The sequence below is a fragment of the Delphinapterus leucas genome, chromosome X (genome assembly GCF_059928025.1).
Source record: "Delphinapterus leucas isolate spDelLeu-1000000601 "Yukka" chromosome X, BTC_Dleu_Yukka2, whole genome shotgun sequence".
NCBI classification, from domain to species: Eukaryota; Metazoa; Chordata; class Mammalia; order Artiodactyla; family Monodontidae; genus Delphinapterus; species Delphinapterus leucas.
The window spans coordinates 90,762,772-90,789,144 of record NC_143150.1 but is presented as its reverse complement, the minus strand read 5'-3'; the positions used below and the strand labels follow the sequence as shown (position 1 = coordinate 90,789,144).

The following is a 26,373-nucleotide window of genomic DNA, read 5'->3' as shown; positions in this document are numbered from 1 at the left end:
CCAAGGGCCAGAGCCAGGGGCCTGACCTGGCTGTGGGAGCCCCTGCCGGGAGAGGCATCCCGCTGCCGCTGCCGGGGCAGGGCCTGGGCCATCTTGTTGACCACAAGCTCTACGATGAGTTGCTTGTCTTCATCCTGGTGGTCACCGATGAGCGGCATGGAGGAGCCCACCACCTGGGGGAGGAGAAGGGATCCAGTGAGGAGAGAAGCAGGAAGTGCATGGGAGGGTGACGATGACGAAGTGCTGTAAGTTGGGAAAAGGTATGACTGGCGGCTGCCCAGGAAACCAGCTTCAGTATGAGAAGCACCTATTACGCAGTGTGGGGAAGGCTTGTCTTTTACAAGATACCTTACAGCTTAGGACATACTAACAGGGGTGAGCTAATGAAGGCCTACCGGCCAAATCCGGCCCAGCACCTGTTTCTGTGCAGCTCCAGGCCCCGGAGCTAAGGATGGGTTTTACATTTTTTAATGATTGAAAAAAAATCAAAAGATTTCATGATGGGAAAATTATATGAAATTTAAATTTCATTGTCCATAAACCAAGTTTCATGGGAACACAGCCACCCTTACTTTCTTGCCATATTGTCTGTGGCTGCTCTTGCAGATTGAGGAGCTGCAGTAGAGACTGTATGGCCCACAAAGCCTAAAATACGCACCGTCTGGCCTCGACAGAAAACGTTTGCCAATCCCTGCTTTATAGTTTGCTAGGTGCTCTGTGTTTTACAAAGAACTCTGCGGTTTACATGGTACTTTACAGTTTACAAAGCTCCTTGCCCTTTACAAAGGACTGTTACATATATGGTGTGTTTAGACTTTGGAAAGTGCTTTGCAAAGGGCACCACTGTTTACAAGATGCTTTACCATGTATAAAGTGCTACCATTTACCATGCACTCAGAAGTTTTAAGGTATTTTACAGTTTGCAAATTGCTTTACTGTTTACCGGGGACACTGCTGCTTATAAAGAGCTTTAGAAATTTGAAAGCGCTTTGCTTCAATAACGAGGATTTCCCAGTTTACAGAGCTCCTCTTTAAAATAATTTTATAAAGTACTTTGCTGTTCACCAAGCAGTACCTTCCTAAGGTACTTTACAGTTTACAGAATGCTTTAGTATCAACCGCCACTCTCTATAAAGTTCTTTATAGCTTACAAAGTACTTTGCTGTTGGCCAAGTACAAATTCACAGAACACTTTAAAGATTACTAAGTGCTTGGTCATTCACCAGAGTGTCTCAGTTCACAGAGGACGTTATAGCTTAACAAGTGTTTTGCCCTTCACTAAAGATGTCCAAGTTCACAGAGCAGTTTAGAATTTAGTAAGTATTTTGCCATTTGCCAGGGATGTCCTGGTTCACAAGGCACTTCACAGTTTTACATTTTGCCATTCGCTGAGGGCTTTCTAGGCCCTGGCGTGCTTCACAGTGTTGCTGCCCTGCACCTGCTCCCCCCTCTGTGCCCCCACGAAATTCTGGGGTGCTCCTACCTCAATGATGTGATCCCTTCCGTCCTTGCCATGCAGTGCTTCCACTGCGCAGATGTCCAGTCCCCCAAAGATCTCTGAGCACGTGTCCACCCACAGCTTGTACCTGCCAAGACACAAGGCAAGGCAGCCCGTCAGTGCCTGGTCTGGGCGGCCACACTTCTACCCCCCACCCCCGAGTTCAGGCCGCCCACCTGTCAGACATGGCAATCTGCTCAAGCATCGCAGAGCCGGTGTTGGTCTTCCAGTTTCCTGACACTGACGTCCTCCTGGAGAGTAAGAGGAGACAGGAGAGAGGCTTGGGGGACCTGGGCTGCACAAGGCAGGGCAGGGGACCCCTACCCAGGCCTTGGTCTCCTTACGCACATGTAGGCCTTGTAGTTCTGCCCAATCTTCTGGACGCGCACATCGTATTTGGCATCAATGAAGGGCTCGGCAGTGGCATATGTCTTGGTCAGTGCCACGACACTTGCGATGTCCTGGAAGTCGTGCTGGTTGTCCACCTTGACCTGTGGGAGTGGGGTGGGGAGCAGGGCCTGGTCAGGAGGGGGCGGCAGTCGGGGTGCCTTAGGGCAAATGACACAGGTGAGGTGAGTGCACAGAAATTCGGTGGACACCCCAAGGCACTCAAGCATGCATTAATTCTGGGTCTCCTGGTTTTTACATGTACACACAGACACCAAATTGGGTGTCTACAACTCTGTGAACACACAAAACCCGATTTTTAGACTTGTTATTTTAAATGGTTAAGTTGTATGGTATGTGAATTATATCTCAATAAAGCTGTGGGAAAAATTGTGTGTATATACAGTATATGCATGTGGGCACCCATACAAAATCAATTGTACACACAATATATAAATATACAGAAGCATGGACACACTCAAACATCCAAATTACAAGTCTTCTTTCTATGGACATACAGACAAAATCGGATGGACAGCATACAGGACCCCAAGACCCTTGAATGTAAAAGATGATGTAGTGTGTGTTCAACACAGAGGCCTGCCTATATACAGACACAGTGCTGGATACACTAACAAAATAACAGGACACACAAAACTGGCTGAACACATGATAGAAAATTGGGCCACCAAAATGTAAGAATATGAGGAAAAATACAAATAAAGGACACACAATTATACAGAATTATTGTGTGCACTGAATACACAATATACTTCTAACAGGCATACCTTCTCGGAGATACTGTGGGTTCAGTTCCAGACCACCGCAATAAAGCGAAGGTCACAATAAAGCAAGTCACACAATTTTTTTGGTTTCCCAGTGCGTATAAAAGTTATGTTTATACTGTAATCTGTTAAGTGTGCAATACATCTAAGTGTCTAAGAAAAACAATGTCCATACCTTAATTTAAAAATACTTTATTGCTAAAAGATGCTAACCATCATCTGACAACGCAGGGTTGTCACGAACCTTCAATTTGTAAAAAAAAAAAATGTAGTATCTGTGAAGCGCAATAAAGCGAAGTGCTATAAAACGGGTATGCCTGTACTTATATCCACACGATGCCAGGAGCATGCATCATTTACAAGCACGCACGTACAAAGCCCACCCAGGGACTTACCTTACCCATCCCAGAGTGTGCGTGCCCCATCTTCACAACCACAGGGTACGTTGTGCTGCTGAGCTGGTAGGGTGGAAAGGGAGAGCATGGTCAGGGCAGGAGGGCTGACAGCCATGGCTGGGGGTGGTGCTGAGGGGAGCCCATCCAGTGGGAGCCACACTGAGAGCGATTTTCCCAGAAGAGGTGGGTCAGAGACAGCCAGCCACCAGCTGGGGGTCACACAATACCCCGGAGCCCAGAATTGAACCCAGAGCCCTGCCTGCCTATCCCTCCCTCCACCACCCACAAGTCCCAGACTTCCCGCCTCTGCTTTCCTGGGCAGAGGCGTGGGATAGGGGTGGGGGACTTTTCCAGAAAAGGGAAAGTTTGTTTTTACAGTGAATGGATGACAGAGAAGTGAGTGTGTACATGTGCGTACGTGGGGGTGTAGTGGCGAGCATGTAGCAACTGGACCCCTCAGCCAGGCCTTGTGTGTGTCTCCTCCACACACATACACAACCCAGAGACACACAAACCCTCAGAACTCAGATCTACACAGCCAAACCCAGAGCTTCCCACACATGCTGAGACCCACGCGATGGAAAGATCCATCACCAACACCGGTTCCGGAGCATGCCTTGCTGTGTGGCTGCACGGAGACCCTCACAGCCAGCCATCCAGCCCAGCAGCACACACTCAACACTCGTAGACACACAATCAACACTTTTGGGCAGAGACATACACACAGCCCTCCTCCTCTCACCCAAATCCACGTAACAGAGGGACACACAACACGAAGGTTATCCATGCAACACAGAGACGAACAACCCTCAGAGGCATAGCCACAGAATGCAGAGGCACACACAACTCTGACGGGCACACACAACAGAAATGGGCACATATTCAGCACTGACAGATACACATGCAATGCTCCTAGGCATACACACAACAAACAGAAGGACCCACACCACATGGACAGGTATACACACTTCCAGGTATTCACACTTCTGGGTATTCACAAAACCACTGAGACCCACAACACAGAGACTCATACTCCTGGGCACACGCAAAGTGTATGTAGGGACGCACACACAAAAAACGTGCCTTGCCATATATACAGATGGAGAGGCATGCACACGACCAGAGACACCCACAGCCTCCTAATTACATGGACAACACCCTGGGGTGTGTACATGCACACACACTCACATTCAGGCATGGGGATACCTCAAGTCTCCCCCAACCCTGGGTGGAGTAGAGGGGACCTAGTTGGCCGACCCCAGCGCCACCATACACGGATGAACATGCAGGGCTTCACCCTCCCTCCTCTGTGCGGACAGGGGTGACAGGGTAGAGGATGGCATCCCCAGAGGGGCTGCTGGGGGCGGTGGCGGTTCCCAGTTCCCGACAGGCACAGGAAGCCCGCAGGGTCAGGGTGAGCAATTGGCCTTCAGGCCTCACCCTCCCTCTGCAAGCCCCCCCACCTTCCTCATTTCCCAAATGACTGGAGTCAGGATGGGGCGCTGAGAGGCACTGAGTTGTTACCGGGATGCTCTGATTAGCATTCCAGGGAAACCAGGCTGAAATGGCAGGTGACGTAACACAGGCACACACACAGCTCACAGAGGTGACAGCACATCCTCAATTCCATTCGCAACCCAGACCTGTTTTACAGGGGCAGGCACAACTCCAGAAGCAGCACAAAACATACTGGGTTTGGGACTTCCCCGGTGCCGCAGTGGTTAGTCATCCGCCTGCCAATGCAGGGGACACGGGTTCAAGCCCTGTTCTGGGAAGATCCCACATTGCCGCGGAGCAACTAAGCCCCGTGCGCCACAACTACTGAGCCCACGTGCCACAACTACTGAGCCCGTGTGCCACAACTACTGAGCCTGCGTCCACAACTACTGAAGCCCGTGCGCCTAGAGCCCATGCTCCGCAACAAGAGAAGCTACCACAATGAGAAGCCCCATGCACCGCAACGAAGTGTAGCCCCCACTCGCCGCAACTAGAGAAAGCCCGCGTGCAGCAGCGAAGACCCAATGCAGCGAAAAATAATAAATAAATAGTACAATTAAAAAAAAACACTAACAAAAAAACCATACTGGGCTCAGGTACACTCAAGTACACACACACACACACACACACACACACACACCACAGAGGGGCACACACCACCTAAAGGCACACACGCAACCCTCAGAGGCAGAGACACAGCAGGAAACTGTGTGCAAGCACACATGCACACTGCCCCCCGCCCCAAGGTTTTTAGGCTCTTTTCACAAACCTTCCTTGTTTTCTCTGGACCTGAGCCTGAACACAACACTGTGTATATGTGTATGCATGTGCCCACACATGTGTGCATGCAGGGAGCTCTGAATACTGGGATACCCTGGCCAACCCGAGGTTTGAATCTTGGCCTCTCCTCTTCCTAAGGCCATGTTCAACCCCAGGCAGGTCACTTAACCCTCTCTGGGCCTCAGTTTCCTGATCTGTATAAAGGGTACAATCAGGCCCAAGCACTTGGTGTGTGTGGGGACTGCCAGGTGTCTGCTGTGCACACCCAGCTGGACCCCACGCCCCCCACACCCATCCAGCTCGCCAGGTGGCCATACAGCTGGACACCCATCCATGAAACCCCACCAGTTTCAAAACCTGCACAATAACCCGGGTCCACACAACCCCTCACATGTAGACAGTGGGCAAAACTCCGTGCTGACTCAGGTTTCAAAGTCATGATGCTGCAGCAGGACTTCCCCTTTGCACCCACCACCAACTTAGCCCCCGTCTCATTCACTCTCATTCCCCACTTTCACAATCAGCTTCTCCAGATTCCTGGTTTACTTCTCTTCCCCCTTACCTGGTCCTGCCCGCCCCCCCAAAAGAGTCACTCTCCTTCCTGGGCAGATCACTTGACCCCTTTGTGTATCTCATTTTCCTCATTGGTACAATGAGGACATGAACAGTCTCTAACGCACAGATGTTGTGAGGAACACATTAGTTATTTTGGGCAAAATGCTTAGCACAGTATCTGGCACACAGGAAGCCTCCATCCTCAAAAGGTGTTGGGTACTATTATTATTATTGGTTTAATATCCCTAGGTTAGCCAATATTAATTAACAAGGAGGTAATCGGGATTGACTGACAGATAAAGTACTTCCAAAGATCTTAGAGCTGTGTTTGATGCATAGTAATAGTGAGCACTTCATAGTGCTGGCGGTAGTTTCTGTTGTGGTGGTAGTGTTGGTGGTGATGGTTGTGCTAACCACTCTGAGTTAATCAAGCTTAATTAGCAAGGGGGTAATGGGGATTGGATGAGGGAACTACACAAAGGCTTCAGGGCACAGTACACAGTAAGCGCTCCATAAGTGGCTCCTATCATCACTACCATCATCATTATTATTATTGGCCTGTCCTCCCTGACCTAACTAAGGATGTTAATCGGCCCTCAGAGCCCTTTCCCAGGACCCCAGGGAAGATTCAGGCAGCATCTGGAAGCTGGTGGACAGAGATTGCCTCACGCTGACCCCCACCAGGGGCGTGGGAGGGTTGGTGGGGAAGGGGCAGGGCAGGATGGGAGGGGATCGGTTTTCTACTGACTCACTGGCTTCTTTCACCACCATTCAACTCCCCCACCCCAATGCTCATTCATTCACCAGCAACCTCCCCGCTTGCCAGGACTGTGCCCAGCCTGGGTTAAGATCCTGGTGCCAGTTAGCCTAGGTTCAAATCCCAGCCATGCCCTGTGGTCCTGGGAAAGTTCTTCAATTCCTCTATGCCTCGTCTGGGAAATGGGAATAATACCGATAACCATCTCAGAGGCTTATCGTAAGCTTTAAGTGAGATAAATTATGCCGAGTGCCGCCCGGTACACAGTTGGTGCTATATAAATGCTGACTATTTGCCTGTGTTTTTTTTTTTTTTTTTTGAGAAGGGGTAAGACCCAGGCTCTGGCTCCATCCAGGCCTCCTGAATTCCAATCCCAGTTCTGCCACTTATTAACTGTGACCTGGGATAAATCACTTAACCTCTCCGTGCCTCAGTTTCCCCACCTTGTATCCTTCCTCCATTCACCTGCCCTATCTCCCTTCACTGCTTCTACTTGTTTGCTCTCTGCCACTCACCGCCCCCCCCCCAAAACAGTAGGTGCACAAGAAATTCTTATTGAAGGAATGAACTAATTTGGGCTTTAGCCATGGGGATTTTCGGGAATGTGGGTGATTGGATAGATTTTGGAGACTTTAGGGAATTGCACTGGGCGGAATCCAGCCTGTAAGCCCTCCGTGAGACCGCCTGGAGGGACTGGTGCCTGACGTGGAGATGGGGGAGGGGGATGGTCAGGGCGAGGCTCAGGGGGAGGGAGAGGAGGAGGGTGCATCTCCTTTTCGGCAGCCCAGGGCCCGCCCCTTGGCCTACACGGATGGTGGGCGGATGAGTAATGCATCCAGGAAGCCTGGAGGCCTGTGGTTTCCTACCAGCTGCCACCCCGCCCCTCGCTTGGATATTTATCCTCCGCTGCTCCGGCCCTGCCGCCATCGCCGAGGACCCAGCGCCCAGAGAGGCTACACCAGAGGTAGGCAGGGGCTTGGGCGGCCCGCAGGGCCTGGAACTGGGCTGGAGCTTTCCTGCCTGATGATACTCGGCTGCTCAGCCTGGCCAGCGGGTACCGGGAGCCTAGGCTGGTCCGGGGGAAGAGGGTGGGGGGCTGGAACTGCTCCCCCAATCCCGACACTCCAAATTCCTTTGAACCCTTGACATCTATCCTCAGCTCCCCGAAAGCCATGAGCCCCTAACATCAGATGCCTCCCAAGCTGCCAACTCCTCTAAATTCCCTCCCTGTCCCCCAACAACCCAAACCCCTGATGCTCCCTGAACTCCCCCAGCCTCCCAATCCCCAGCCTCCCAAAACTCAAAGCTTCCTCTGAACCCAAATCCCTCAGGCACTCCCACTCCCTTAAGCCCCCAAACTCCGTCAACTCCTTAAATCCCCAACCTCCTCCAAATTCCTCAACTTCCCTCAACTCCCCCACCTCTTCCACCTCTCAATATGCGCAACCCCCAAACTCCCAGCCTCCCCGAAAACTCCTCCAGCTCCCCAAAGCCCAAATTCCTCAGCCCCCCACTTTCCGACTTCTTCAACACTCTTAAATTCTCAAACTCCCCAGCCCCCTTATTCCCCAAACGCTACAGCCCCATAACTCCCCCACTCACCTAGTCCCCTAAATCCCTCAAACTCCACAACTCCTAAACTCTTCTGACTCCCTACCCCCCTAGACTCCCCTGGGCTCTCAAATCCCCAAGCCCCTTAAAATCCCCAAACTCCCCAACCCGGTGTGTGTGGGGGGGTAGAATGGGGTGTGGGGGGGTAGAATGGGGTGGGAGGCCTGCCCAGGTACATGGATCAGCTGAGCTGGGGGCCCTCTGAACCTTCCTCCCCACCCCCACAGAACGCACCATGGCCCCCTTTGCACCCCTGGCCTCTGGCATCCTGTTGCTGCTGTGGCTGACAGCCCCCAGCCGAGCCTGTACCTGCATCCCACCCCACCCACAGACGGCCTTCTGCAGCTCCGACCTTGGTGAGTGTATCTGCCCTACCCACACACTCTGGGCTTCGGTTTCCCTCTCAGTCCAGTGGGGTTCACAATGGTGCCTACCTCTAGAACAATTCCACTCAGCCCCACACTGACTCTGCTTTAGCCACTCTGCCACCCTCACACTTTCTTGATTACTCAAGGCCCAATCCCACCTCAGGGCCTCTGTACTGTCTACTTCCTCTGCCTGGTATACCCGTCCCCCCAGGTATCCACATGGGGATATCCAAATGTCACCTTCTCAGGGTGGCCTTCCCTGACCACCCTGTTCAAAACTTGAGCCCCTGTCCCCTACTACTCCTGATCCCCTCACCCAGCTCTGAAGTTCCCCATCACAATACCATCTAACTTCCTATATACTTAATTATTTTGCTTGTGTTTAGTCTCTCTTCTCCTGGCTAGAATGTGAGCTCCACAAGGAACGGATTTCTGTGTTTTGTTCACTGTTATGTCCCTGACACCAAGAACAGTGCCTGGCACAGAGCAGGCACTCCAAAATATTTGCTGAGTGAACGAACACATGATGAATATGTGAAAAAAGGTTTGAAGCAGTGCTTGGCTAACAGTAGGCACCAACATACAGATGAAGCAATTAACAAATGCATAAGTCACTAGGGTGCTGTCCGGCATTCAGCAATCCCTATTTAAGTATGCGCTTTGCTAGTATTATCATTGTGATTATTCTTATTGGCTCATGCAGTCCCTTTTACTCGTTTTTTCCCCCTGTTTTCCTGCAGTCATCAGGGCCAAGTTTGTGGGGACTGCAGAAGTCAACCAGACCACCTCATACCAGCGTTACGAGATCAAGATGACCAAGGTATCCCTCCTGCCCCTTCCCCCAGCAGTTCCTAAAATCTTCCTCCCTGTCAAAAGCCTTTGGCCACTGGTTTGGCGAGGAAATTAGCTGTGATATCAGAGTGCTATACGACTTCAGGGAAGAATGTGGCGTGGGAGGATTATGTCAGTAAAAGATTCTTCCCCTCATCCATTGACAGATGTTCAAAGGGTTCAATGCCTTGGGGGATGCCTCTGACATCCGGTTCATCTACACCGCCGCCATGGAGAGCGTCTGCGGATACTTCCACAGGTCCCAGAACCGCAGTGAGGAGTTTCTCATAGCTGGTGAGGCCCCGCCCCATCGCCCTGTGCCACGCCACCCCTCCGCTGCTGCCTGGCAACTGCAAGGGAGGGAGGGGAGGCTCTGTGGGAATGGTCCCAGTTGAAATGGGGACCGCCCCAATTTCAGCCTATCAGAAGGCTGGGGCTTTGCCCAGCGGGGTCTGTGGTCCTGGGACACCAATCTGGCGCCACTCTGTCCCTGGCCCACCAATCAGAATCTGCCTGTTGACCCCCCCCCCCGCCCCCCCCCTACGCAGGACAACTGTCGAACGGGAACCTGTACATCACCACCTGCAGTTTCGTGGCTCCTTGGAACAGTCTGAGCTCCGCTCAGCGCCGGGGCTTCACCAAGACCTATGCTGCTGGCTGTGAGGAATGCACAGTGAGTGCCTGGACATTGCCCGCCGCCTGGAGAGCAGTCCTTGGGCTCTTCCCCAAACCATGGCTTGTTTTTGGTTCCCTCTGACTATTCCTTGTCCCTATGGCTGCTTCCCAAACCCTAGGGATGTCCTTGATCTCTCTTGCTGTTCCCTCAAATCTGAGACTGTTCCCCTGGACATTCTGCTTGTTCCTTTGCCCTGTGTCTGATACCTGGGAATCCGCTGTTTCCTGGACTTTCTGGCTGCTTCCTGTCCCTCTGACTCCCCCTTGTGACTGCTCGGCCACTCTGTTCCAAGACTGCTCCCTGGTGGCCCTGAATGTCCTCTGACCCCAGTGACTATCTCTGAGCCCCACGTCTCTTTATGCTTAAGTTTCCTGCCCACCGATTGTTCCCTGCTACTGCCAGCTGTTCCCTATCCAATGGGACAGGTTCCCAGGAGACCTGCCTGACTGTTCCCCCAACACCATTCCGGAAGCTGATCATTTCCCTGGATTGCTGTCACCTCCTCAAGCCCAATGACTGTTCCCCACAATGGGAGGGAGTGTTCTTGAGTCTGTACCCAGGTGGGGTGACACCAGGTCTCCCCAGCAGCTCCAAGTTAAAATCTGAGGAGCAGAAAGTTATCCTCTGGAGGGGAGGTAGGGGCAGGAGGAGAAGCCCTCAGAGATGTGTCTCCCTCCCCTCCTCCAGGTGTTTCCCTGTTCATCCATCCCCTGCAAACTGCAGAGTGACACTCATTGCTTGTGGACGGACCAGCTCCTCACAGGCTCTGACAAGGGCTTCCAGAGCCGCCACCTTGCCTGCCTGCCCCGGGAGCCAGGGTTGTGCACCTGGCAGTCCTTGCGGCCCCGGATGGCCTGAATCCTGCCCCCAGCAGAAGCTGAAGCCTGCACAGTGTTCACCCCCATTCCCACTCCCGCCTTTCTTTCTCCAAGACAATGCAATAAAGAACTACCACTCAGCAGGCAGTGTCCCTGTGTAGTGTGTCTGGGAACAAACCTATGTCAGACGACCTGGTGGGAGCACCCTGGGACCAATGCTGAGGGGGTGTGGCATGGGGTCCAGCTCCATGGGTAGCCTGGGGGCTTGCCCTACCCTCACCCAACCTTCAGTACTTCTCCCTGAAAAATGGGTCTCACAGTCCCTACCCAGAATCCTTCCGAGGTCTGTGCTAGGGTTGGAGGATGATTAATGGGTGCATTCATTCATTGGGTATTTGGGGGGGGGTCAAAACACATGAAACTCTCCTAACAATAACTTCCTGTATAAGATTACTAGCAGTGATTTTAATTTCTAGACTGGCAGTGTAGTGTAGTGGTTAAGAGCCTAAACACTAGAGCCAGGTCATTTGCAGTCAAATCCTGCCCCTTCCATGTACTAGCTCTGAGACCTTGGGGAGATCATATTACCTCTTTATGCCTCAGTTTCCATATCTGTAAAGTTGGTATAAAACGAATGCCTAACTCCTAGGGACAATGTAACTTTATGTGTAAAGTGCCTGGAACTGTGTTAGGCACATAGCACTTACAAGTATTAGTTAGTAGTAGTAAGATAAATGTAATTTAATGTGTAACTTTAGTAGTGATCATTCTCACTAATGATTATTTACAATATTGAAAATCACATTAAATGTCAGGAATGATAATTTACAATATTGGAAATAATGTATAATATCAGTAGTAATAATTGAATGCACCCTGGAAACCTTAGTTTAACTCGTGATCCTGATAATCTCCCCCACAGATGTTACAAATATTTAATATGCTCATTTGTTTTTTCTTATTACTATGAAACTTTTACACTGCTTCCCAGTGTGCAACTCACCCCACTTAAAAATACCAACATTTAAAAAGACTTCTGAGGACAACCCCTTCCCCAGTGATAACGTTCCCCACTATAAAATCCTCACTGTGGACAAATCACCACATTTATAAATCTCTATTGTTGCCAAAACTACAGGTGACAAATCTCTAAGCCCTTGGTAAATGTTTCCTTTGAAAAGTCCCCTCTCTTCATTGTACAAATACCTCTTTCACAAATACCCCACTAACAAATACCTCTGTTGAGCTACCCTCTTTTATTCATAAATATCCCATTGACATATCTCCATTGAAGACCCCCACATTGACAAATATCCCCATTCACAAATACCCAGCAGTAATCTATCACCCACTCATGGACCCCAGTGACAAATATCTCTCTTCATAATTACCTAATCCATTGGCATATCTCCTATGACCACTCAGTTGACAAATCTCTCTATTCATAAATACCTTTCTATGACATAATTCTCATTGACAACCTCTATTGACAAATCTTCCCATGTATTCTACTGGCATATCTCCCCATTCAGACATGCCCATCAAAATGCTCTCATTGTCAATCTTCCTATTCAGAAATACCCACCATTGATATGTACCTCATTGATAAGCCCACTTTAAAACCTTTCCATTCATAAAACCCCATGCATCCATATAGGTCCTCTTGATTGACTCCCCCCATTGACACATTTCCCCATCCTTAGATATCTCTAGTTGGAAAATCTCCCTGCTGGAACAGCTCCCAATATATTACCCTATATGTTGAAACATCTCTCCACACCCCCCAATGACAGATGAAGAGGTAGATTTCTATACGAACAACCCTTCCTTTTTATCAATACCGACACCTACGTCTCACTCTCCAGCCTTGGACACTTCCTATGCCAGTAGTGGTGAAATCTGAGGACCAACCCCAGTTATACTGTAGAGCGCCCACCAAAGGAAATGATTAGGGCACAAGCTCTCTCTGGATGTAGGGGTGAAGGTGGAGTTTAAAAAAGAGATTAGTTGAAAGTCTGCATGAGAAGCTGTGAGAACACCAGACACACCCCAAATACCAATCCCCACTCCAATAGAAGGCTGAAGACATGATCTCTTATAAGAGTAAAATAGAGGGTTCAAATGGGCAGGAATGCCCAGGCCGCACCTCCCTGTTGTTGACTATTTATCCACCACTGAGCTTGGGCCTCCTGCTGAACCTCTGTGGAGAGCTACAGCTCTGATGAATGGACATGGGGCCATTGGTACCAGAGGCCCAGTCTCAGTGTCCTTTCCCCCCCACCACACCATGGGGGCCTCCCCTGACCCCAGGCCCCTGGAAAGTAGTAGTGTTAATTAAATGTTCCCTGAATCTTCTCTTGATTGGGGGTGAGCTGGGCCAGGGAAAAGTCATGCTTCAACTCCCCCCACCCCCACTGTGTCTCCAGGTCCTTGCCATGAGTTCCGACTTCCTGCTGGTCCCTGCTTTGCTCCTGGCTCTGTCCCTGACCACCCTTGGGCTGGCCCTCATACTGTTTATTGTAACTCAGACGTGGGTAAGTCTGGGTAGACCTCAGAGAAGCCTCCGACGCAGGGACTCACAGTGAGGTTCCAGAAGGGTGGATAAAGCCCCTTGAGGTGGTTGAACCTGGATGGTAGCTGCTCTGCAAACCCTTTTTTCCCAAGAGTCTTGGGGACAGGGAAAATCTTGAATGTTTGAACCCCAAGGGGTCCCCTGACACATTTCTCCCACCCTTAGTCCTTGTGGCTTAATTCCTGGGTCTTCTCACCAAGACCATGAGGCATTATGAGTTCAAGTAACCAGGGCTCCCTGCTCACCTCTTCCCTGTACCCACCTCCCCACCAAAATACAAGCCCCTACCTTGTTCTGACTGAGGGAATAGGGTGGGTCTTTGAGATCCAAAAGCTAATGATGCGATACTAAGACCCAGCCCCTCACCCCATAAATGCTCCTCAGTCCCAGTGTCCCTCTCTCTTTTCCCCCCCTCACAGACAATCAACACTCTGAAAGGGGTCCTGAAACTCTGGGTCATGAAAGTACCCAAATATAAAGAGCAATGTAGTTGTATCTATCTACACACCCACCAAGAACAGTGGTGGTGACATCCATGGGGAGAAGTTTTCTTCTATCTCAAGTCAGCCAGCCTGTCCCCACCCTGCGTGGACTCCTCACCCTCAGACTTCTGGCTCTGTCCCAGCCCTGGAACAAAGTGCCCCTCCCTGGGGCATTCTTCCACCAAATACTCCCAACCTCAGGATACTGTGCTCCTGATTTCAGCCAACCACAGCAAATTCTGTCCCTGACCCATAATGCCCTGGATCTTTGGGACTGACCACCTGGGGATCACAATCTGTCCCAGCCAAATGACATCTGGTCACACTTTACTGACCATCAGGATATGGCATCCATCCCCTCTAGGCAATTTGAGGGTTGGGAACCTGCACTGAGTTGTGTAGCCTTGGAAGGGGCTCGGGGAGGAGTATATCAGGAAGGTATCTTGAATAGCTACAGGTAAGGATGCCCGGGGCCTTGAGTGTGCCCCTCAGGTATGCCTGCAGCCACAGCTCCACCCTGTTCTTTCTGCTCCCTGTTCCTGTTTGCTGGTCCCTACTTCCTCTCCTGATCTCCTTCCCCTGCTCCTTCTCTGTGTTCTATCCCTCCCCCCGCTGCTGCGCCCTCTTCTCGCTCTCTTCTTTCCTCTCTGCTCCCCACTCCTCTTTGTTTCCTTGCTGTTTGCTATTCCCTTTCATGGGTCCCTGGCTCTCCTGCCTATCCTTAGCGTCTGTGGCCCTTCTCTTCCAGGAGCAGAAGCTATGAGGAGAAGCGAGTGGAGGAGTGCCCTGCCCAACCACCCCCAGGTGCCTCCCTGCTACCCCCGCAAAGCCACATACCTGAGTCCCAACCTTGCACAGTGTCCGTGGAGGGACCTCTGTTTATCTGAGCACTGGCAAGAAGAACATGAAGCCATGAACTTGGCTGCCTTCCCCGGTGACCTGATATCTGCTACTGAATCTTCCTGTACAACAGCCTCTGGCCTTGGACCCAGACTTCTCTTCAGCCACAGTGGGCTGGGGACGCTTCACCTCCTTCAACATCACAAACAAATCTAAGCCCATCAACCTCCCCCCACCACCCCCTCAAGCCTCCCAAAGACCACCAGCTTCTAACTGTGCTAGGGATCTATCTGGTTTGTGTTGTGTTTCTTGATCTGGGTGCAGAAGACAGGAGTGTGTTCACTTTGTGAAAATTCAATGAGCTGTACACTTATGATATGTCCCCTTTTCCGAACTTGTTATACCTCAATGAAATTGGCCTCTCAAAACAAAACCCCATAAGCTACAAGAATATACTGTACAGCACAGAGAATATAGCCAATATTTTATAATAACTGTAAATGGAGTATAATCAATAAAAATTGTGAATCACTATGTTCCACACCTGAAACTAATATAATATTGTAAGTCAACTATACTTCAATAACAAAATAATAAGTTAAAAAAAAGAAAGGAAAGAAAAAGAAACCCCCACCCTCTTGACATATCTCCCTCGCTCTTTACTTCAACTGCTCCCTCACTCCTGCTCTCTCTCTTTTCACACAATCCCCACATCCCTGACCCTGTTGATTCTCACCCCAAGGCACCCTCTCTTTCCTCATAGCACAGGGACCATGAATCCTGGGCCCAGAGAGGGGACTGGATCCAGAGAGACCTTGGTGTTGGACTCCACCCGTCACATCATGAACCCTCTGCAAATATTTGCTGAGCCACAAATCACCTGGAGTGTAGGTAGCAAGGGAAGGGAAGTCCTTATTCCCATAGCACCCCACCCTCTAGGTCTGCATGACCAAGTTGATGTAAGTAGATCACCAGGCTAGGAAAGTCGGGGTGAAAAGAAGTCAAACTGTGCTTCACAAGATCTTCCCTGTGCCCCACCCCTGACTGGTGACTATTTAGACACATTGAAATGAGTATCCCTGAGGATTCCTGGTGGTCTCCAAACTGGATGGGAGTAGATGGGGTAGGGTGGCCAGAGTCCTGATATGTGTCTTCCAGCTTCAAAGTACGGGGTGGCGCAAGACTGCTCCCACAAATCCAGGCCTAGCTTTTGCCCCTCCATGCTGCACAGTGGGGTTGGGGACAAAAGAGGAAACAGGGGAGGCAAGCTGGCCTGTGGGAAGTCTAATGCTTCTGCCACCACTCGCCACCATTACCCACCATTAACTTTGTCTTCTTCCTGGCCTCTGAAGTCCTGTTCTTTCTGTCCCTTGACAAAAATAGCCTCTGCACAGCTACAGACAGCCAGGAGGTGCGTCTGCCCTACTAGATATCAGGAATTAATGAGAAAATATAGTTATTAAGACAGTACTGCACTGGAACAGGTATAGAGAAAGTGACCGATGGAGTAGAACAGAGAGTCCTGAACTTGCCCCACACATATATAGGATTTTAGGATATGACGGAGGTGGCATACCAGATCAGTGGGGAAAAAAGTGTTGCCTATAAGGAAAAAGAGGAAACTGGATCCCTACCTATCTCACACTGTATGTGAAAATCAATTTCAAGGAACACATGTAATAAAGATGTTTGGAAGAGTGCTACTTGATTGCTACATTGAGAACAGTGTAATGTAAGTGAATGGATGTGATGACCCCTCTGTAATGCATGTAGAGAAGCGTTAAAGAAAACATGTAATAAAGATGTTTGTAAGAATGCTAAAAAGAAACAAAGAAAATCAACTTCAGATGGATGAAGAACTTAAATGTCAAAAACAAAGCTTGCCACTTTTATCATCTACTAAATTTCCATATGTACATGGATCTAAATCTGGGTTTTTAATTTTTCTTCTTTTGGTCTGTTAGTCTATCTATTCATGTGTCAGCATCATATTGTTTAAATTAGAAAAGCTTCATAAAATGTTTGCTGGCAAATGCATTAAACTCCTTGTAGGCTGGTAGGGCTAGTCCCCTCTCATAGCTCTTCTTTTTCAGGGTTTTCCTGGCTATTCTTGCATTTTTTCTTTTCCATATGAACTCTACTATCAACTTGTCCAGCTCCAGATAACAGCTTATAGGTATATTTTGGAGGATCACATTATATTTATAAATTAAAAATAGAGACCTAAGAAGGGGAACTGACATCTTTATGATGTTAATTAATCCTATCCACAAATAAGGAATGCCTTTCCAGTTGTGTAAGTCTACCTTTGAGTCTTTCAGGAGTGTTTTAAACTTTTCCTCATATAAGTTTGCACACCCCTTGCTAAATTTATCCTGAAATATTTTATCATCTTTTTTGTTGTTACCTTAAATGGGGTTTTCTCTTCTATCTGGTTGTTTGTGTATATGAAAACTACTGATTTCTGTATGTTGACTTTATATTCTGCTATGTTATTAAGTTATTTTATTGTTTGAGTTTGTTATTGGTTCTCTGGGGGATTTCCAGATATACTATCATATCATCTATTAATAGAGATATTTTTACATCCTCTTTACCCATTCTTGCATCTATAATTGCTTTGCCTAGTCTAACTGCATTGGTCTAATACCTCTAAGTATTGTACAATGTTGAAAAGGAATGGAGACAGTGGGCACCTTGCTTTGTTCCTCACCTTAGTGGAAATGCTTTCAATGTTGTCCTATTAAGTTGATAATAACTTTTGGATTGAGGTATACAAATTTGATTATGTTAAGAAGGCATGAGTTGATTTCTGTTTTTGAATGATTTTATCATAATGGGTGCTGAACTTTGTTAAAGGCTTTTAAAATATCTATGGAAATGATCATATGACTTTCTCCTCAGATCTATTAATATGTTGTATTATATTAATACATTACCTATAACAAACCATCCTCGCATTCCAAGAAGGAAACTTACTTACACAGTTATGCTATCTTATTTTCTTAATTTAGTTCTGGATTTGTTTGTTAATATTTTATTTAGGATTTTTGCATTGATATTTATGATTGAAAATGGTCTATGCTTTTCTTTTTGTGTTATCAATGTTATAATTGCTTTAGAAAAATAATGTGGAAGTTTCTCTTCATTTTCTGTTCTTTGTAACAATTTATGTGGCATTGGGATTAACTGGTTTCTAACAGTTTGGTAGAATTCCCCTGTGAAACCATCTGGGCCTGATGCTTTTTTAGGGGGTAGTTCCTTAATAACTTTATTTCTTTTATGGAAATTGATCTGTTAAGCTCAAATGGGGTCGATTTTGGTAAACTGTGTTTCCCTAGAAAATTATCCATTTCCTGTAGGTTTAAAATTTTATCTGTGTATGCCTTTTTATATTTTAACTTTTGGAATCATGCTAACATATTACATTTAAATGCATAAAATTAAGTCAGTATAGATGGGAAAAACCCTAAAATTTAATATAAAGGGAAACAAACTATATTTGAAATAACATGAATAATATAACCATGTTGAATGACAAAATGAACTAGACCATGTAACATTTGAATACAGGACTTTGTATATCCTCATCTAAAGACATAAAAAGGGCAAACAAATCTCAAGCTATACCTTACTACAGTTGTTTTTCACAGTGGTACGGGTGTTGAAATTCTAAAAATACTTTCTGTGTATTGTAGGATTGAGCAAATGAGTAAATATATTGATGATGCTGGAAGCTAGGGTTCTCAATGTTAGAGAAGAGAAATATAAATATAGAAAGGGGGAAGGCTAGAAGGAACCCTATGTTGTGTCGGATTAGAATTGAAAGTATCGGGGATCCCAGCTCAAAGAGAAGAAACTCCTCCCAATTCCCTGGTCCAACTGATTGCTGATCACCAGGATCCTGTGAGTTTCTGCCCAGAATGAAAAAAACAGTTTTCATCAGATACACCACACTAATACTGGTAGGAATGCTTCCCTCCTGCTGTTCCAGTGACTTGCTGATCTGCGCCCTTTCTCCTTCAGTGGAGCCAACCTGCACAGTGAGACAATGTGGTGAGGCACCTCCTCTGGATAAAAGGCATGTAAATCCAGACCCTTCTCCCTCCATTTTCCTGCGTGTGATCTTAAACCAGTCAAGGGCGACCCTCTCTCCATGACTTCTGTTCCTCTCAGGCTCACATCCCCCCATCTCCCAGAGATGCAGGAAGGAGGAAAGTGTGTGAAGTAAACTCTGAAGAAGTCCCAGATGAAGTGACACAGCCAGGAAATTTCAGACTAACAAAACTCTGGGGAAATTTCATGACATTGGAAACACAAAGGATCCAATGTGGAAGGCTGATCCAAACTTGGCAAGGAGGATGACAATTTACAAAGCATAGAAATAATGTAGGCTCCCTGTCATCAGGTATGCCATGAAAAGAATGCAGTCACTGCTCACAATACTGTTGATAAGTTTATTATAAAGAAATAAAACAATTTAATTCTAAAAAAAAAATAGAAAGTATCAGGGGAATTCCCTGGCAGTTCAGTGGTTAGGACGTGGCGCTTTCACTGCTGGGGGCCCAGGTTTGATCCCTGGTTGGGGAACTAAGATCCCACAAGCCGTATGGTGTAGCCAAAAAAAACCCCCAAAAAGTATCAGTATGAACACATTTCATATAATTTCATATATATGTATATATAAAATTTCATATGTATATATTTCATATATATATAATGAAATTTCCTAAGCTCTGCACAATGAGAGGATCTAGAAGCAAGGACATTCCAGTAGCAATGAGTACATCTAGCTCCCAGATCCTGGCTTTGAAATACCATTATCCTAGGGTTGTGAAAGAACAAGATATGCCTGGAGGTGACGTTTGCCGAAATGCCAAGTAAGGGCCTATAAAAATCCTCTCCTCCATAAAAGCAATGAGAATATTGGTAAAAATTGCCACAATCAACTTTATCAGAACTCTGGAAACTGACCAGAGGTTTACAATAATTCAGGAAGCATTTATTGAAGAAAAAGGCTGAATCTCACTAAGAACAGTAAGTTTTGTGGCATTTGAACTTTTCCTGTTCCCATTCTCTTCTTCCCACTTCCACAACAGATTTTAAAATCAATACCCTTGCAATTCTGATGAAAACACAGCAGGCTGGCTAGCAGCCAATGGAGGAAGCAGAACAGGGTAGGAGTTCCTCCAAAGCCCCATTCCCAGAAACTATCTTTATTTGACCTGTATGGCACTTCCCCAGAAAACTCCATTCACAGGACTTGTCTATTTGACCTGACTCAGAATTCACCTGGTGTGAACAGTTTTTCTTGAGGGTGCTTTTCAAAAATAATTAGCAGCAATTGTTTAACACAGCAGCTGTTTGAGGCAATGATTACAGTTAAGACAATCAACAAGCTGACCAAAACTTAACAGAAAAATCTGAGTAATAAGATGTTCATAGGAGGTTTTGAAAAGTTCTGACATATTCCTAGGAATCTAGAAAGCCATAAATATGCATAATGCTGTGTGCATGCCTAGGATCTCTGGCTGACCTTGAGGCTCTGCACAAGCAGGAAGTAAAGGCTAAGGCAAAGTTGTAAACAGCCTGCCTGAACATTGAAGGCATGCCCCAACATGCCCTCAGAGCTCATCAGCAAAGGCTGGGAGACTTACTAGATCCAAGTGTTTAAAGAAATATCTGTCCAATCATTAGTTGACCACTAAGCTAATAAAGCAGAGACTTCAATGACCATATATGACAAAGAATATAGACTTTACAGAATTAGTTCAAGAAAGTCCCTAAAAAACCCCCCAAAGAACAACAAAAGCAAACCTTGGGGAGGAGGGGGAATCTGATTTCCAGAGTTGTCGCATTATATTATTTAAGATATTCAGTTTTCAACTAAAATTTATAAGACATGTGAAGAAACAATAAAGTATGACCCAAACACAGAAAAATAAAGCAGTCAGTAGACACTGTCCCTGAGGAAGTCCAGATGTTGGAATTAATAGACTATAAATCAACTACTTGGAAGATTTTCAAAGAACTAAAGGAAACCATGTCTAAAGAACTAAATGAAAGTATAAGAATGGTGTTCTAACAAACAGAAACTATCAATAAAGAGATAAAAATTATAAAATAATAGAAATTCTGGAATTGAAAAACACAATAACTGAAATGAAAAATTCATTACAGGGGCTCAACAGTAGATTTGAGCTGGCAGAGGAAAGAATCAGTGAATTTGAAGATAGGCCGACTGAGATTATCCAATCTGAGAAGCAGAAAGAAAACAATAACCAAAATGACTGGAGCCTCAGGGGCCTGTGAAACACCACAAGCATGTCAACACACACATATTGGGAGTCCTAAAAGGAGAGAGAAAAGAGAAAAGTGAAATAAAGAATATTTGAAGGAATAATGGCTGAAAACCTCCCAAATCTGAAGAAAAAGATTAATCTGTACATCCAAGAAGCTCACTGAACTTCAAATAGGATAAACTCATAGAGATATACATCTAGGCGCATCATAAACAAACCTATAAAAGTGAAAGACAAAGAGAGAATCTTGAAAGTAGTAAGAGAGAAGTGACTTTTCTTTCACATACAAAGGATCTTCAGTAGGACTGACAGCTGATTTCTCATCAGAAACCTTGGCAGCCAGAAGGCAGTGGGACAACTTAAAGCACTGAAAGAAAAAGACTGTCAACTAAGAATTCTATATGCTTCAAAACTATATTTCAAAAATGAAGGAAAAGTTAAGACATTCACAGATAAGCAAAAACTTAGATAATTTGTCACTAGCACACTTCTCCTACAAGAAATACTAAGAGAATCCTTCAGGCTGAAATGAAATGACACTAAACAGTAACTCACATACACATGAAGAAATAAAGAGCACCTGTAAAGGTAACTACATAGATAAATATAAAAGACAGTGTGAATGCATTTTTTATTTGTAATGCTTTTTTCCTCCTATCTGATTTAAAAGATAACTGCATTAAGCAATAATTATAAGTCTATATTCATGGGCATATGATGTGTAAAGATGTAATTTGTATGACAATAATAGCACAAAGGCAGAGTGAGGGAATAAAGCTATAAAAAGGCAAAGTTTTTTTTAATACTATTGAAATTAAATTGGTTTTAATTAAAATGAGAGGGGTATAAATTAAAATGTTAATTGTAATCCCCAGGGAAACTACAAAGAAAATAATTTTTTAAAAAACATGGAAAAAGAAACAAAAAGAGAATTAAAATGGCACACAGGAAAATATCTATTTAACACAAAAGTATGCATTAATGGAGGAATACAGGAACACAAAAGGCATAAGAAATACAAAAAACAAATAGCAAAATTACAAGCATAAATTCTACCTTATCAGTAATTACATTAAATGTAAATTAATTAAACACTCCAATTAATAGGCAGAGATAGGCAAAATAGATGAAAAACATGACATAATTATATGCTGTCTATAGGAGACACACTTTAGATTCAAAGATACAAATAAGTTGAAGGTAAATGAATGGAAAAAGATTTACCATGCAAATAGTAACCCAAAGAAAGCTGGAATGGCTATACTAGCATCAGATAAAATAGACTTTAAAACAAAAATTGTTACTAGAGATAAAAAAGGACATTTTATACTGATAAAAGGGTCATTTCATCAAGAAGATATAACAATTGTCAACATATATGCTAACAACAAAGCCCCAAATACATGAAACAAAAAAACCAGGCAGAACTGAAGGGAAGAAATAGACGGTTCAATAATAATTGTTGGGACTTCCCTGGTGGCACAGTGGTTAAGAATCTGCCTGCCAATACAGGGGACACAGGTTCAATCCCTGGTCCAGGAAGATCCCACGTGCCATGGAGCAACTAAGCTCGTGCACCACGACTACTGAGCCTGCACTCTAGAGCCCGTGAGCCACAACTACTAAGCACATGCACTGCAACTACTGAAGCCCGTGTGCCTAGAGCCCGTGTTCTGCAACAAGAGAAGCCACTGCAATGAGAAGCCCACGCACCACAATGAAGAGTAGCTCCCGCTCGCTGCAACTAGAGAAAGCCCATGCACAGCAACAAAGACCCAATGCAGCCAAAAAAAAAAAAGCAAAAAAACAATAATTGTTGGAGATTTCAATACTTCACTTTAAATAATGGATAAAACAACTAGACAGAGGATAAACAAGGAAAGAGAAGACCCAAACAACACTATAAACCAACTAGACCTAACAGACATCTATAGAACATTCCATCCTACAACAGCAGCATAAATATTCTTCTCAAGTGTACATAGAACATTCTCAAGGACAGACTATATGTTAAGCCACAAAACAAATCTCAATAATGTAAAAGAGCTGAAACATACAAAGTATGTTCTCTGACCACAACTGAATGAAATTAGAAACCAATAACAGAAGGAAATTTGGGAAATTCACAAATATGTGGAAAGTAAACAACACACTCCTAAATAACCAATGGGTCAAAGAAGAACTCACCATGAAAATTAGAAGATACTTTGAGATGAATGAAAATGAAGACAACATACAAAAATTGCTTATAGGGAAATTTTAGCTGTAAACATCTACATTTAAAAATAAGAAACATATCAAATCAATAACCTAATCTACTTAAGAAACTATACAAAAAACAAACACCAGAGAAAGCAGAAGGAAAGAAGTAATAAAGATTAGAGTGGAAATAAATGAAGTTGAGAATAGAAAAACAATAGAGAAAATCAATGAAACCAAAAGTTGGTTCTTTGAGAAGATCAACAAAATAAGCAAACTTTTAGACTAAGATTTTATTTTATTTATTTATTTATTTATTTTAAACTAAGATTTTAAAAAAGAGAAAACTAATTACTAAAATCAGGAATGAAAGAGACATAACTACTGACCTTAAAGAAATAAAAAGGATTATAAGAGAACACTATGAACAATTCTATGCCAACAAATTAGAAAACCTAGTTGAAATGGACAAATTTCTAGGAAGACACAAACTTCCAAAACTAATTCAAGAAGAAATGGAAAATCTGAATAGACCTACAATAAGTGAAGAGATTGAATTAGTATTTAAAAAAACAAAAGAACTTCCTACAAAGAAATACCCAGGACCAGATGTCTTCACCAGTGAAGTATGCCGAACATTTAAAATAAAATTAACACTAGGGACTTTCCTGGAGGTCCAGTGGTTAAGACTCCATGCTTCCACTGCAGGGGGCGCAGGTTTGATCCCTGGTCAGGGAATTAAGATCCCACATGCCGCACGGCACAGCAAAAAAATTTAAAAAATTAAAAATTTAAAAATAAAATAAACACTAATCTTTCATTAACTCTTCCTACAAATAGAAGAGGAGGGAACACTGTCCAGGCTACTATCACCCTGATACCAAAACCAGACAAAGACATCATAAGAAAACTACAGATCAATATCCCTTATGATTATTGATACCATAACTTTCAACAAAATACTAACTGAATCCCATAGCATATAAAAAGGATTATATGTCAGACCAAGTGGGATCTGGCCGAAGAATGCAAGTGTGACTCAATTTGCATGAAAATCAATTAATGTAATACACCATATTCATAGAATAAAGGACAAAAAGCGTATCATATCAATAAACATAGAAAAAGCATTTGACAGAGTCCAGCATCCTTCCATGATAAAAACACTTCAACAAATAAAGAATAGAAGGGAGCTTCATCAACACTTAGGTAGCAGTTAATAAATGTCAGATGCACTGTTGTAACCACTTTATGTTCATTAAATAATTTAATTCTCACATTAACTCTGTAAGGCAGGAACTATTATTAGCCATATTTTACAGATGGGAAAACTGAGGCACAGAGCATTTAACTAACATTTCTTATGTTCGGAAGCTAATAAGTTGTGGAGCTAGGATTACAGTACAGAAATTCTGACTACAGTGTCCATGTTCTTAACCATAGTCAGCTATACTGTCTCTCAGTGAATGTAAAATAATAATAATGATAAACAAACTTGGTTTCCTAAGAACTAATGATTTGATCTTCATCTGTTAGTAAACTTAATTCATAGTACTGTTGACTTATATCAGTGACCGTAATTTGTAATACTTGTAAGAATTTTTAATATTAGTACCAATGTTTATTTAAGTTGCTAAGGCTGGGTCAATATTGATATTTAATTGTAATTTAATTCATAAAACTGGTGATGTTTATTTATATAAGTAAACATAATTTGTAACATTGTAAAAACCTTGTCAAATTAGTTATAAAACTTGATGGCATTGGTAATGGTGATTCAATTTCTTTTTTTTTTCCAATTTCTATTTGTAACTAAAACCTGATTCATAACTGTGGTACTCATAACTTATACTAGTAAACATAACTTTAATATTAGTAATTATTTATGATATCAATTGGATGTTAACCATATTAATAATGATTTCTGTTAGTAACTGTAGGATAGCTCAAAACATAGGTACTCATAATTTATATTAGTAATCTTAATTTGTAACATTGGCAGTAATTTGTAACAGTACTTTACAATGTTTGTACTAATAGTTTAATTTCTTTTAGTAATTATAACTTAATTCACAACATAGGCACTAATCATTTATATTGATGATCTTAATTTGTAACACTGTAATAAACTGTAATCTTAGTTGTAATATTTGATGATATTAGTAATGGTAATACAATTTTTATTATTAAGTATAATATAATTCAAAACAGGGACTTATAATTTATATTAGAGCATAATTTATAATATTGATAATAATTTGTAATAATAGTTATAATCTTCAATGATACTAGTAATAATTACTCAAATTCTATTAGGAACTATAATTCATAACATTGGCACTCACAATTTTTTATCAATAACAGTAATTTGTAATACTGGTTATAATTTATAATATTAGTGATTATATTTGTGGTATAAGTAGCCAACAATCCAATTTTCTATTTGTATACAATCTAATTTTTAACATTGCTACTGATAATTTTTATTGGCAATCCTAATTTGAAACACTATTAACATTTCTATCAGGAGGAATATTTGGTAACGTTAGTAACAATGACTTGATTTGTATATGTAACATAATCTGATGTGCATCAATTTTTTTGTCTTTATTGAATTTGTTACAATATTGCTTCTGTTTTACGTTTTGGTATTTTGGCCGTGAGGCATGTGGGATCTTAGAATTATGGAACGCTTCATGAATTTGCGTGTCATCCTTGCGCAGGGGCCATGCTAATCTTCTCTGTATTGTTCCAATTTTAGTATATGTGCTGCCGAAGTGAGCGCCATAATCTGAATCATTACATTAATTCTGTTAATTTACATTAGAAATCAGTTTTTTAATACTGGTGAGAATAGATACTATAACAGGATCAATGATTTAATCACACTTGTAACTACAGAGTAAATTCCTGGTAGTAATAAACCGTATCACGAAGCAACGTCACCCTCCATGTGCATGTGCCGGCTGCACTCTCTGATAGCATACCACTGGTAATACATCCATTGGCAATACTATTGC

The 26,373-nt window shown here is 44.2% G+C and overlaps 2 protein-coding genes and 1 non-coding gene across 4 annotated transcripts in view; 1 reads left to right on the top strand and 2 right to left on the bottom strand.

Annotated features, from left to right (window-relative positions):
• Positions 1-26,373, bottom strand: part of SYN1 (synapsin I) — a 43,728-nt gene that overhangs the window by 3,243 nt on the left and 14,112 nt on the right. For both annotated transcript variants that reach the window (XM_022556376.3, XM_022556377.3), the window contains exons 6-10: positions 3,066-3,128; positions 1,847-1,989; positions 1,675-1,749; positions 1,484-1,586; positions 27-173 (exon numbers count right to left, since the gene is read on the bottom strand). In XM_022556376.3, the coding sequence (XP_022412084.1) occupies positions 27-173; positions 1,484-1,586; positions 1,675-1,749; positions 1,847-1,989; positions 3,066-3,128 (531 nt within the window). The remainder of the gene's footprint in view (positions 1-26; positions 174-1,483; positions 1,587-1,674; positions 1,750-1,846; positions 1,990-3,065; positions 3,129-26,373) is intronic.
• TIMP1 (TIMP metallopeptidase inhibitor 1) lies at positions 7,490-11,098 on the top strand. The gene is made up of 6 exons (XM_022556385.3): positions 7,490-7,618; positions 8,493-8,621; positions 9,374-9,453; positions 9,632-9,758; positions 10,013-10,137; positions 10,828-11,098. The coding sequence occupies exons 2-6, from the start codon at positions 8,501-8,503 to the stop codon at positions 10,996-10,998; spliced, it is 624 nt and encodes a 207-aa protein (XP_022412093.2). The 5' UTR covers positions 7,490-7,618; positions 8,493-8,500; the 3' UTR covers positions 10,999-11,098.
• On the bottom strand, positions 26,032-26,138 carry LOC115804079 (U6 spliceosomal RNA). The gene has a single exon (XR_004024916.1). It is a non-coding gene; the product is annotated as a U6 spliceosomal RNA (small nuclear RNA).